The sequence below is a fragment of the Telopea speciosissima genome, chromosome 11 (assembly GCF_018873765.1).
Source record: "Telopea speciosissima isolate NSW1024214 ecotype Mountain lineage chromosome 11, Tspe_v1, whole genome shotgun sequence".
In the NCBI taxonomy this organism is placed as follows: domain Eukaryota; kingdom Viridiplantae; phylum Streptophyta; class Magnoliopsida; order Proteales; family Proteaceae; genus Telopea; species Telopea speciosissima.
The window spans coordinates 37,564,001-37,575,688 of record NC_057926.1 but is presented as its reverse complement, the minus strand read 5'-3'; the positions used below and the strand labels follow the sequence as shown (position 1 = coordinate 37,575,688).

At 37.3% G+C, this 11,688-nt stretch overlaps 2 protein-coding genes across 5 annotated transcripts in view; one reads left to right on the top strand and one right to left on the bottom strand.

The window, feature by feature from the left end:
- Positions 1 to 9,517, top strand: part of LOC122646725 (chaperone protein DnaJ-like) — a 30,505-nt gene extending 20,988 nt beyond the window's left edge. For 2 of the 4 annotated variants that reach the window (XM_043840330.1, XM_043840327.1), the window contains exons 6-7: positions 84 to 106; positions 9,508 to 9,517. In XM_043840330.1, the coding sequence (XP_043696265.1) occupies positions 84 to 97 (14 nt within the window). In that variant the 3' untranslated portion in view covers positions 98 to 106; positions 9,508 to 9,517. Of the gene's footprint in view, positions 1 to 83; positions 263 to 9,507 lie in introns of those variants that run through there. The other 2 variants (XM_043840328.1, XM_043840326.1) reach the window with 1 other exon arrangement.
- Positions 1,365 to 2,491, bottom strand: LOC122646724 (putative gamma-glutamylcyclotransferase At3g02910). The gene is made up of 2 exons (XM_043840324.1): positions 2,470 to 2,491; positions 1,365 to 2,016 (listed from the first exon to the last, which is right to left on the bottom strand). Exon 2 carries the CDS (start codon positions 1,998 to 2,000, stop codon positions 1,419 to 1,421), a length of 582 nt encoding a protein of 193 aa, XP_043696259.1. The 5' UTR covers positions 2,001 to 2,016; positions 2,470 to 2,491; the 3' UTR covers positions 1,365 to 1,418.
- Positions 9,518 to 11,688: the final 2,171 nt, after the last annotated feature.

Genomic DNA, 11,688 nt, shown 5'->3' with positions numbered 1-11,688 from the left:
AGTTTACCATTGAAAAAAGAATAAATTGTTGATAGACATTTGATTTCTTCCTATTTCTCTTTTCTTATTCTTCAATGTAACAGAAACTTCAATATAGTACAGAATAGTGATGAATCTGACTCAGTGGTAGCTGATGTATCTTAAGCCCAATCATAGGTTTTTCTATTTGGAGTCCTCAAGCCCAGGTCAGATTATTTACTCTCTTGTGATTAGTAAGACATACTATGATATGGTAGGTGGTGGGGATTGTGAGCTTTTGTGCTTGGGCTCATGGTTTTTTTTTTTTTTGTGTGTGTGCGCGAATTGAACTCAATTCTATGCATATTAAGGCTGATCTAGTTTAAATCAGATCCAACCGAATACCGCCAATTCCAAACGATTCTGGGATGATTTGTGAGTTGGAATCAAACATATTTTTTTTGGAGATCCTGCACCAAGTTCTAAATTATCGAACCTTGGTATGCCAGACCTGAGATCAGATGGAATGCCATCTTATAATCACTAACCATCTCAATTGAAATATTGTGGCATTTTGATAATCTTGATTTTGTTTCTCATTGCAACATTTTACAAGAGAATGAAACTCAAATTGGATCTTTATCCTCTCAGGGTCCCTGTCTGGTACAGTTTGTATGTTTCTTCTCATGAGGGGTGGAAATGACCATTTTATCTTCTGCCCGAACATAATGCCTGGGTGGGTCCCCCCCTCTCTCTCTCCTTCTCTTATTAGAGGCACTAGGGAACTTTACCGGTCAGGGAACCTGAGAGGATAATTTTCCATTAAAGCTTAAAATACTAATAGTTTGGCACTGATTTAATTTCATCTAGAGAATGTGATTTTCTTCTTTGGATCGAATTTTTCTTCATCCACGGGTGATCCACGGTTTTTGAGCTACAGCATTGATATTTCAATATGGAGTAAGGGTAGTACAGATGTGATGAGAAGTATATAGCAATTGTGACACCAGTCATTTTGAAATTATATTCCAAAATTCATTTCGATACCCTTCCCAATGAAGGATGCCGCATCTCACCATCTGCAACCATCTTCCACTAATAAACAAAACCCAAATGGGAGCTCCATTCTCCACCCAATAATTCAAGTTACAGTGTTCAAGACACAAACAAACTCTTAACAAAAGGCCACTAAAAATTGGAACTGGTTCTCCCATTATCTCTTCTAAGAAGATGCATAAACCGGCCATCTGTAAGAGATTCTAATCCAACGTCTTTGACACATTCTTCTATCCTGATCACGAGTTCAGAGTTTTAGAGAGTTTCATATTGAGATTTAACCGCAGAAAAATTCGCCACAAAAAACCCAAAAGGAAAAGGTCAAGATTTTATTGGCAGGAACACCAGAATTAAGAACACATTTGTAATTTATTCACGAACCATATCACCATCGATCACAGAATTCAATCAATTACAGTTACTCGAGGATAAGAAGAAGAAGAAGAAGAAGAAGAAGAACAGAACAACTGAATATGTTCAAGAAAGCTAACATTCTGAGGCCTCTCAGTCCTCCTTACATATCCACTCGTTTCATCCTCCGAATACTTGCAGAATCCTCTTTCTCCATTGCTCCGCCACAGCTCTTCCCCATAACTCCGGTGGGCATAATACGCCTCTGCTCTGACAACCGGTGCAATCCTCGTTTCATTGCCGTGTGCGGCTTCATCCGCCGGAACAACTACCATAGGCAGTCTCTCGTAGTGCCCACGAGTCGTTCCTTCCAATTCGTCCATCCGTTCAAGCCCTTTTCCCGTCATGGCGTATAACTCTCCCCAAACTCGGTCGCCATGGCCGCTGAGGTTGATAAGGAAAGGAACTCGAAAGGGACCACAGACGAGTGGGTATCTTTCGACTGTTCGATAAATACCGAGAAAGATGGCGTCCCCTGTTGGCATCAGGCCTTCTATTAAGCGATGGTTGGGGAAGCCTCGTTTCAGGGTTCCATAGGTGAAGATGAGGCTTCGGTTTTTCTCTTCACTGCCCATCTGTTCTTCTCTCTCTGTGTTCTGTTGAAATCTGGTCCAACGACTTGTGGGGGTTTTTAATCTTAAAAAGCGAAGGAAGGTGAGTGTTTTGATGGATGAGTGGAGGAATTTCATGTGGGTTGTGGGGTTCAGGGCATAGTTAATAAGTTCGCATATTAATTGCCGTATCTGACCATATAAATCAATAATCTGACTCGTATCATATTCTATCAGATAGTGATTCTAATGAAACACCGTATTAATTACCATATTAATCATGTATTAATATATATTTATGAGTTTTAATTAAATAAAATTAAAAATTAAAACCTACAAGCCCAAAAGCCGGTGAGAAACCACCAAACCTGAAACCCGAAGACTCTTGTTCTAACAAAGCTAAAACCTCCAAGCCAATGAACACTCTGGTTCTTTGATCAACCTTGAGGACTCCAGTTCTAGTTCATATCTATCAAATCCAGGTATCTTTCATCTCTCTCTCTCTCTCTCTCTCTCTCGATAAGATTTATATAGATATGCAATTCTTCACGAACTAGGGTTTTCTTTTTGTTTGTGTTAGTTGTCCTGTATTCATGGTGCAGGGTAATCTCTTTCTTCTTTTTCTTTTTCTTCAATTGGTATTTTCTTTTGCTTCGTTGCTTGTGACCTTATTATTTTCTCGATTCTCCGCTTAGGGTTTATGTTAGTCCGGAATTTGGATTCTTCAAAGCTGAAATACTTGGAAGAATCATTAAATTCTGTTTCTTTTGGGAAATGGATTTCTTTTTCTTCAATTGCTATTTTCTTTTGCTTTGTTGCTTGTGATCCTATTATTTTCTCGATTTTCTGCTTAGGGTTTATGTTAGTCTGGAAATACTTTGAAGAATCACTGAATTCTGTTTCTTTTGGGAGATGGAATTTTTTTTGGGGGGGGGGGGAATTTGTCCTCGTTTTTCGTCTCTCCGTAATCAAACTATATGGATAGCTGTTCTCGTTTTTTATTTTGGATTTGACGAGGCTATGCATACTTTCTGTGTTGTATTTTGATTAGGTTGTTGTCCTTTCTATCAAAATTGGTATGTTTCTGTATTTTATTAGGATAATAAAATTCTATAATGTCTTCTTATTTTATTGATTATAAATGGTTGGGTGGTGCAACTTTTTAATAGTTTTGGTGGCTATATTGGTTTTAATTGTTCATGAGATATTATTTCAAATTGGAAAGCCATCTTGGTTTGAAGTGTTCATGAAGGCATGGGAGATTAGAATTTAGTTGCAAAAAAATCATTACTAGGATAAACCCATATTTTTTGCTCTTCTACTTATATAGAGCAACCGTATTAATACATGTATTAAACACGTACCAAATCATTGCTGTCCGCTTTTTATTGCGCCGGATTTTTTGAAAATGTACTGTTGCCATATATGTCGATTATTTGTCATACATATCTGTTCCCGTATTATTGTCGTACCCGAACTTACTAACTATGGTCTAAGGTGACGTGTTTGTGGCAGTTTTGGAGAGGACCTGGATCCTCTGTGGCACGACAAGGCGTTTGGCGCACAGTGGATGGCCCTGCTGCTCTAGGCACGCAGCCCAATGCAGCCCCATACAACACCTTTGTGTTGGGTTGCGTGCCCAAGGCACCAAGGCCATCCAATGGTGCGCTGGAAACCCTGCCACGCCATAGGGGAGCCCTATCTTGGGGAGGAGGCGGTTTTGGGATGGATTGGTGGTTTTATCAACTGGTTTGACGTGGCTATGAAGTAGAGAAGATTCTTTTATGGATTTTCCAAAAAATATTAAGATAAGGGTAATTGTAACCAATCCGGTTACAACATATCGTTGTAACCAGACTTATTTACCCTTCCTACATCATTTACCAACATTTTAAGTTAAGATGTCGTACCAAAAAATTTTAAGTCAAGATGTTTTTTTGTAAATTCACCCTTGTCCCTTTCCCCCTCTCATTCTCCCTTTCTTCTCCGTCTCTGCCTTCTCTACCTGTCCCTTTTCTTTCCCTCGCCATCTTGGGCTCCCAACCCAATCCGGCTACCACGTGCACCTAAGCTACAATAACTAACTACAATCACAAATTGTTAGGGAAGCATACATGGCCCTATACCCTCCAAATCATCTCCATGATGACATAGTTATTTTGATGATAAAAAATCAGGCCATCCTTGGACTAATGCTTGTGTTCTAAGTGATTTTAGAGTCAAAGCATAGCACCAAGTGAGGGGGAACATATACAAGTTTACAAGACTATACTCAAGAAGATTGAAAGCTTGAAAGTCAAAACCTTGGAAGCTAAAAGAGTTGAAGTTTGTTTTCTTGAGGTTTGAAGATTGAAGACATTGTAATTTACACATCTGTAATCTTTGAGTCACATTTGATGTAATGCACACACACACACGCATGCATCCATCTAGAATGACCTTAGGTGGTTATTTAACCCCTTAAAACATGTGACTAAATGGGTTTGAAATTCCCAAGCCAAACCCGAATGGAATTGGACTAATTTCCACTGAAATTGCCCAATCCGGTATACCGGTTCTAGATCCGGCATACCGGATTAATGGGAAATCTCAGGAAAAAAGAACCAGTAGCTTGGTTAAGCAAGCTGAATCAGGATCCAGCATACCGGCTCTTGAGAACCTGCAATTTGCCCTGATCCGGCATACCGGATTCCCATCCAGCATACCGGATCAGTACTGATCTTTTATGAATTGACCGTTACTCCTGTGTTTTAAATGGAAGTTAGGTGATTCGGCATACCGAATTTCCATCCAGCATACCGGATTATTTATAGACTATGAAATCCGATCCTTAATTGGATTCCTAATTAAATCTAGCTTCTTTGACTATAAATACCAAATTGTTTTAAGCTCTAAACACATCAATTAACATCATTGAATCACAATTAAGAGCCTCCAAGAACAAGTCACTCCCAAGTGAGATTACTTACATCAATCCAAGGAAAATCTATCTCACTTTGCTCCCTTCATTCTCATTAGCATTCAAGCTTCATGTTTTGAAATGTAGCATTTATTCTACTAAGGTTTGAGGTAATTCTAAAACCCTTAGTATTTCACTTTTACTTTGCATAAGTTGTTGTTGAGTCCTCTTGCTCAGAATCAAGAGAAGTTTGAGTCCTCTTGCTCATTAAATCAAGAGTAGTTTTGTTGAGTCCTCTTGCTCGTTCTCAAGAATAGTTGTACGAGTTCTCTTGCTCTTACTCAAGATTCTTATAGTGAAATTTTCTCTAAGTTGAGAGGAGTGGACGTAGGCTCGTGTTAGCCGAACCACTATAAATCTTTGTGTCTCTCTTTTAATTGTTTCTTGTCAATTTGGATATCTTTACTTGTTTATTTTTCGCATAAGTTTTTAATTTTACAACCTTCATCTATTCACCCCTCTCTAGGTGAATTCATATTTGGTATTAGAGCGGAAGCTCAAGACCGTGATTTTTTAATCCAACTAAGAGTTTTAAGACCATGGGAACTTCTGCTAATCGTAAGTTTAAAGGTTATAACATAATCCGACCTCCCTTCTTTGAAGGAGAAGGATTCTTCTACTGGAAGAATAGTTTCAAGAACTTCGTATGTGTCAACAACATTGACGCATGGGAAGTTATTGAAAATGAACCAAATACAATAGACAAGCTCAAAGAAGAATGGACCCCAGCTAAAAAAGCTAAAATGCAACTCAACTATGTAGCTATAAGCTATCTTCAATGTGCCCTAAGAGAAAAGGAGTACAATAGGACATGCATGTGTGACTCCGCTAAGGAGATGTTTGATAAGTTTATAGTGACTTATGAAGGTACTTCTGAAGTTAAGCAATCTAAGATTGATATGTTAGTAAATGAGTATGAGCTTTTTAAAATGAAAAATGATGAAGATATATATGCTATGTTTACTTGATTTATTAACATTGTGAACACGTTGAAAGGATTAGGAATAATTTACTCCAATGGTGAGACCGTTCAAAAGATTTTAAGATCCCTCTCAAAAGAATGGAGACCCAAGACTACAGCTATAAGGGAATCAAAAGACATTGACAAGCTAAGCCTAGATGAGCTGTTGGGATCACTCCAAACTCATGAGATGGAGCTAAAGCAAGACACCAAGGAGAATGAGCCTAAGGAACCAAAGAAGAAAGTTGTTGCATTCAAAACCTATGACATAAGCGACAATGATAAAGAACTTTAGGATGATGAAATTGCCTATTTGTCAAAAAAATTCTCAAGATTCTTAAAGAACAAGGGCAAAACCTCATTCAACAAGAGAAGGTTTTTCAAAGACAAAAAAGGTAAGAATGTTTCTAAGGATAATACTGACACTATTTCAAAAGACATTGTGTGCTATGAGTGTAGGAAATCAGTACATTTCAGAGGAGATTGTCCAAAAATAAAAAAGTATAAGAAAGCCTACAAAGCTGAACATTCTTTTGACTTAAGTGATGAAGAAGATGAGGATGAATCATCACAAGAAGAAGAAGAACAAACAAACTTGGCACTCATGGCCACTGAAGATGAAGAAACCCAAAATGAGGTAACTCCTACTTTTCCTTCTCATAAAGATAAAGACTTTTTAGAATTGGAAGAAGCTTTTGAAGAGTTATACCAAAGTAGCATGTAAATAGTTACTACTAAGAAAAATTTCCTAAAGGAGATAAACACCCTTAAAGACTAAAACACAACTCTAACTTCTCAAGTGAATATCTTGAAAAAAGAAAAAGAGAAATTGTGTAAAGCCTTAGAGTCCTTTACAAATGGCAAAAAGACCCTTGATATCTTAATTGAAAATGTCTCCAAAGCATCCTTCAATAAGAAAGGAGTAGGCTATGATGGGAACAAAGGTTCAAATCATACCAAAGAGACAAGTTCAAGTAAGAAAGTAAAGAAAAAATTTTATAACTATTGTAGAAAGAAAGGATACTCAATTGAGGAATGTTATGCTAGAAAGAAAACTCCTCAATTTAGCAAACCCAATCCCAAAAGGAAGACCACGGTTGTATGCAATAATTGCAACAAGAAATGACATACTGTTTGGGAATGCTATCATATGAAGCAACATTTTCCTCCTCCTAGAAGACCCTTCAATGGTCAAACTCCTAAAAGATCTTTCAATGGCCAAAACAGAAAAAATCCATCAAAGGCTCAAAGACCATCCAATAACCAAGGTTCATATAGAATGTCTCAAAACCAAAGACCTTGGAACCCTCAACCATACTCAAGTTGGCATGAAAATCAAAAGACAAATGGTCACCAAATGGTGTGGAGACCAAGAGGAATATATAATACTAATAATGATGGACCCAACACTCAATGGGACCAAAGTTTTATTAAGCATTCTTGTCTTGTAGGTAAGCACCATGAAATGATATATTGATAGTGGTTGCTCGAAGCATATGACATCCAACTCAAAGATATTTTTGAAACTCAGAAAACAAAAAGGAGGATGGGTGTCTGTCGGAGACAACAGCAAAGGAAGAATCATTGAAAATGGATCGATAAAGTTTGGAGGTACAATAATCTCTAACGTCAGTCTAGTTGATAATCTTAAGTATAATTTACTTAGTGTAAGTCAACTTTGTAATAATGGCTATTGTGTTAATTTTAATGCCTCCAAGTGTGAGATTAAGGATTCTGATGATAACATAATTCTTGAGGGTTGTAGGAAGAATAATGTCTATATTTGCACATTTAATATCAACTCTCATGATGCTTGTCTCATATCTAAATTTGATAATGCAACCATGTGGCATAGAAAATTGAAACATATTAATCCTAAGATTATTAAATCCCTCTCTTCTAAAAACCTTGTGAGAAATCTTCCTAAGTTGAAATTTGATAAGCAACACTCTTGTGGAGCATGTCAAAGAAGTAAACTTACAAAAAATTTTCATAAGGTAATTAATTCTGTTGCCACCTCAAGACCTCTACAATTACTTCACTTAGACTTGTTTGGACTTATACAAATCACAAGCCTAGGAGGTAAAAAATATACATTTGTTATTGTAGATGATTACTCCCGATTCACTTGGACCCTCTTTCTCAAGCAAAAAAATGATGCTTTTGAAGAATTTGTAGCTCTTTGTTTGCAAGAGAATACAAAATCAAAAGGATTACTTGATCACTTCCATAAAAAGTGACCATGATGATGAATTTGATAATATTGAGGAATTTGGTGAGTTTTATCAAAAATAAAGTATAACACATAATTTCTCAGCCCCTAGAATACCAAAATCAAATGGTGTGGTTGAAAGAAAGAATAAAACTATTCAAGAAACTGCTAGGACAATGTTAAATGAGTATTCCCTGCCTAAATATCTTTGGGCTGAAGCTGTTCACACGGCTTGTTATGTGTTAAACCGGATTTTGATAAGACCTATTTTGTTAAAGACCCCCTATGAATTGTTTCATAACAAATTGCCTAAAGTTTATTATTTCAAAGTTTTTGGTTGTGCTTGTTTTATTCTTAATAATAAGGACAACTTAGGAAAGTTTGAAGAAAAGGCAGATGATGGTATATTCCTAGGCTACTCCACAAATACTAGAGCATATAGAGTATTTAATAAAAGAACACTAGTTGTGGAAGAATCTATAAATGTTAGATTTGATGAATCTATGGCAAAAGACAAGTATAAAGACCTTGAAAAAGATGATGAAGATGAAGTACTTGAAATTAGGAAAAGAGTTGAAAAAATCACTTTAGATGAACCTAATGATCAAGTACATCAACTTCCTAAAGAGATTAGAACTGTCAAAGACCATCCCCTTGACCTTGTCATTGGAAACCTAGATAAAAGTATATAAACTAGGAGTAAAATCCAAAATATTTGTTCCAATGTGGCTTTCATATCTACCATTGAACCCAAGAACATTAAAGAAGCACTTTTAGATAGTAATTGGATAATTGTTATGCAAGAAGAGCTTAACCAATTTGAAAGGAATCAAGTTTGGGATTTAGTGCCTAGACCCTCGAATTCCAAAATTATTAGAACTAGATGGGTATTTAGAAATAAACTTGATGAAGATGGTAACGTAACTAGAAACAAGGCTAGACTGGTTGCCCAAAGCTATAACCAACAGGAAGGCATTGACTTCGATGAGACCTATGCTCCTGTAGCCAGACTTGAATCAATTAGAATGTTGCTTGCATTTACTTGTCATAAGAATTTCAGGTTACACCAAATGGATGTGAAGAGAGCATTTGCAAATGGCTTCATCAATGAAAAAGTACACGTCATCCAACCACCTGGATTCGAAGACCCAAAATTTTCAGACCATGTCTACAAGCTGAAGAAAGCCTTGTATGGCTTGAAACAAGCTCTGAGAGCATGGTACGACAGACTAAGTAAGTTTTTTATCGATGATGATTTTACTATGGGTAAGATAGATACAACTCTCTTTGTGAAACATAAGAATAATGACATAATTATTGTTCAAATATATGTAAACGATGTTATATTTGGATCTACAAATGAATCTCTTTGTCATGATTTTAATAATAGTATGAATAGTGAATTTGAGATGAGTCTTATGGGTGAACTGGACTTCTTTTTAAGATGTCAAATAAAACAGACCCCTAAAGGGATTTTCATTAGTCAAACTAAATATCTTAAGGAATTATTAAAGAAGTTTGACATCAACGGACAGAAGTCATTTAGCATTCCAATGAGTACATCTGTAACTCTGTCCAAGGATGAAGATGGAATCCCAGTTGACCTAACCAAATATAGAGGTGTGAAAGGTAATTTACTCTATCTAACGGCTAGTAGACTGGACATAATATTCAGTATCTGTGCTTGTGCTAGGTTCCAAGCCAAACCTATGCAATCCCATTTGAGTACCGTGAAGAGAATCTTTAAGTACTTGAAAGGAACTCCAAGCATCGGCCTATGGTACCCCTTGGACAATGACTTTGACCTTATTAGCTTCTCTGACGTCGATTTTGCTGGTTGTCGTGTTGATCGGAAAAGTACAAGTGGTACTTGTCATTTTCTTGGATCATGTTTGGTTTCGTTGTTTAGTACGAAGCAAAACTCAATTGCTCTATCTACCACTGAAGCTGAATACATCACCGCACGACGATGTTGTGCACAAGTGCTATGGATGAGGCAAACTCTCCAAGACTATGGAGTTAAGTTTGACACTTCCTCAATCCAATGCGATAATACAAGTGAAATTAATCTTAGTAAGAATCCGATTTTACACTCTCAAGCTAAGCATATTGACATTCGTCATCACTTTCTACGTGATACAGCTCAAAGAGGTGAAATTCGACTCTACTATATTGAGACCGAGAAGCAACTTGCAGACATCTTCACAAAACTCCTGAGTGAAGAAAGATTCTACTCTCTTAGAAGAGATCTTGGCTTGTGTGCCCCATTTGAATAACTGAAAAATGTTTTTAAAAGAAAATTGTTGTTTTCTTGCTGTTTTTGCCTGAAATGGTATACCGAATCCTCAAAAGGTATACCGGATCAGCTTTTCTGGCAGTTTTTAACCGTTAATGCATAAAATGGTATATCGGATCCTCAAACGGTATACCAGATTTTTTGAATTTTTTGCCCGTTTTATGACTGTTGCAATGTATTTCAAGCCTATATAATGACCCCATTTTGTCTATTTCTGAATCATTGTTCACTCTACTCTCTCTGCCTTGTCTCAAACCATCTCAAATACTTAAAATTCTATTTTCTCTCTCCTCAAAACTTCTCTTGAACATGAGTCGAAGAGGCAAGGATGTTTTGCCTGAAGGGCAACAACCATCCAAAAGAAGTAGAACTGGAAGCTCTTCGAGACAACCTTATGCTCCTGGAGAAGATCGTCTCTTTCGCTCTTCCGAATGTTGTGCAAATTGGCCTCTTTATCTCGCCTGGAAAATTGAGGAAGGGCGTGAAGTCGATATTTTCTCCTTCAATAGTATTCGACTTAAGGACATGTTCAAAGACATTGGTTGGAAGCCCCTTCTCAACATGGCTGAACCTTGCTATCCTCAATTAGTCAAATATTTCTACACCAACCTTTATTTCAGCGGGGCAGAAGATTCTTTGAAACTCCACTCATATGTGAAAAGTGTTCACATAAAGCTTTCCATTGCCGATTTTGCTCGCCATCTCGGACTCTCTTGTGATGGACTTTGCATTTTTTGGACTCCTAAAAGCACCATCTTTAGGGACTTCATCAACCATGAAGAAGTCTATTCCTCCATCTTGAAGATTTATGATCCTCAGGCGGCAACAGTGGTAACTGGATGACTTCGCCTCATTCCCCATGTTATTTCTTTCATTATTCAGCATAACTTTATTCCTCGGGGAGGCGATCGAAATAAGTGTCTCACTCCTCAAGCCTACCTTACTTACTGTGTTTACACCAATACCCGTACCTGCCTTCCATACTTCATCATGAGGTACATGGAATCTTGTGCTCACCCCCAAAAGCACACCAATCTACCTTATGGGAGACTTCTCACTCGTTTCTTTCGAGTTCTTGATATTGATCTCACTTGAGAAGAAGAATCCTCTGTGACTTTTCAACACATCACCCGTAATAGCTTTCATATAATTGTTATTCCTCCTCCCTCCGATGTATTTGTTGAAGAAGAAGACGAATTGGATGAGAATGTGTCCTCTCCTCGTCAAGCTCAAGAAGGCATTCTGGCATCTCTACAAGAATGGGTGTCAAGCGTCGATGAGTAC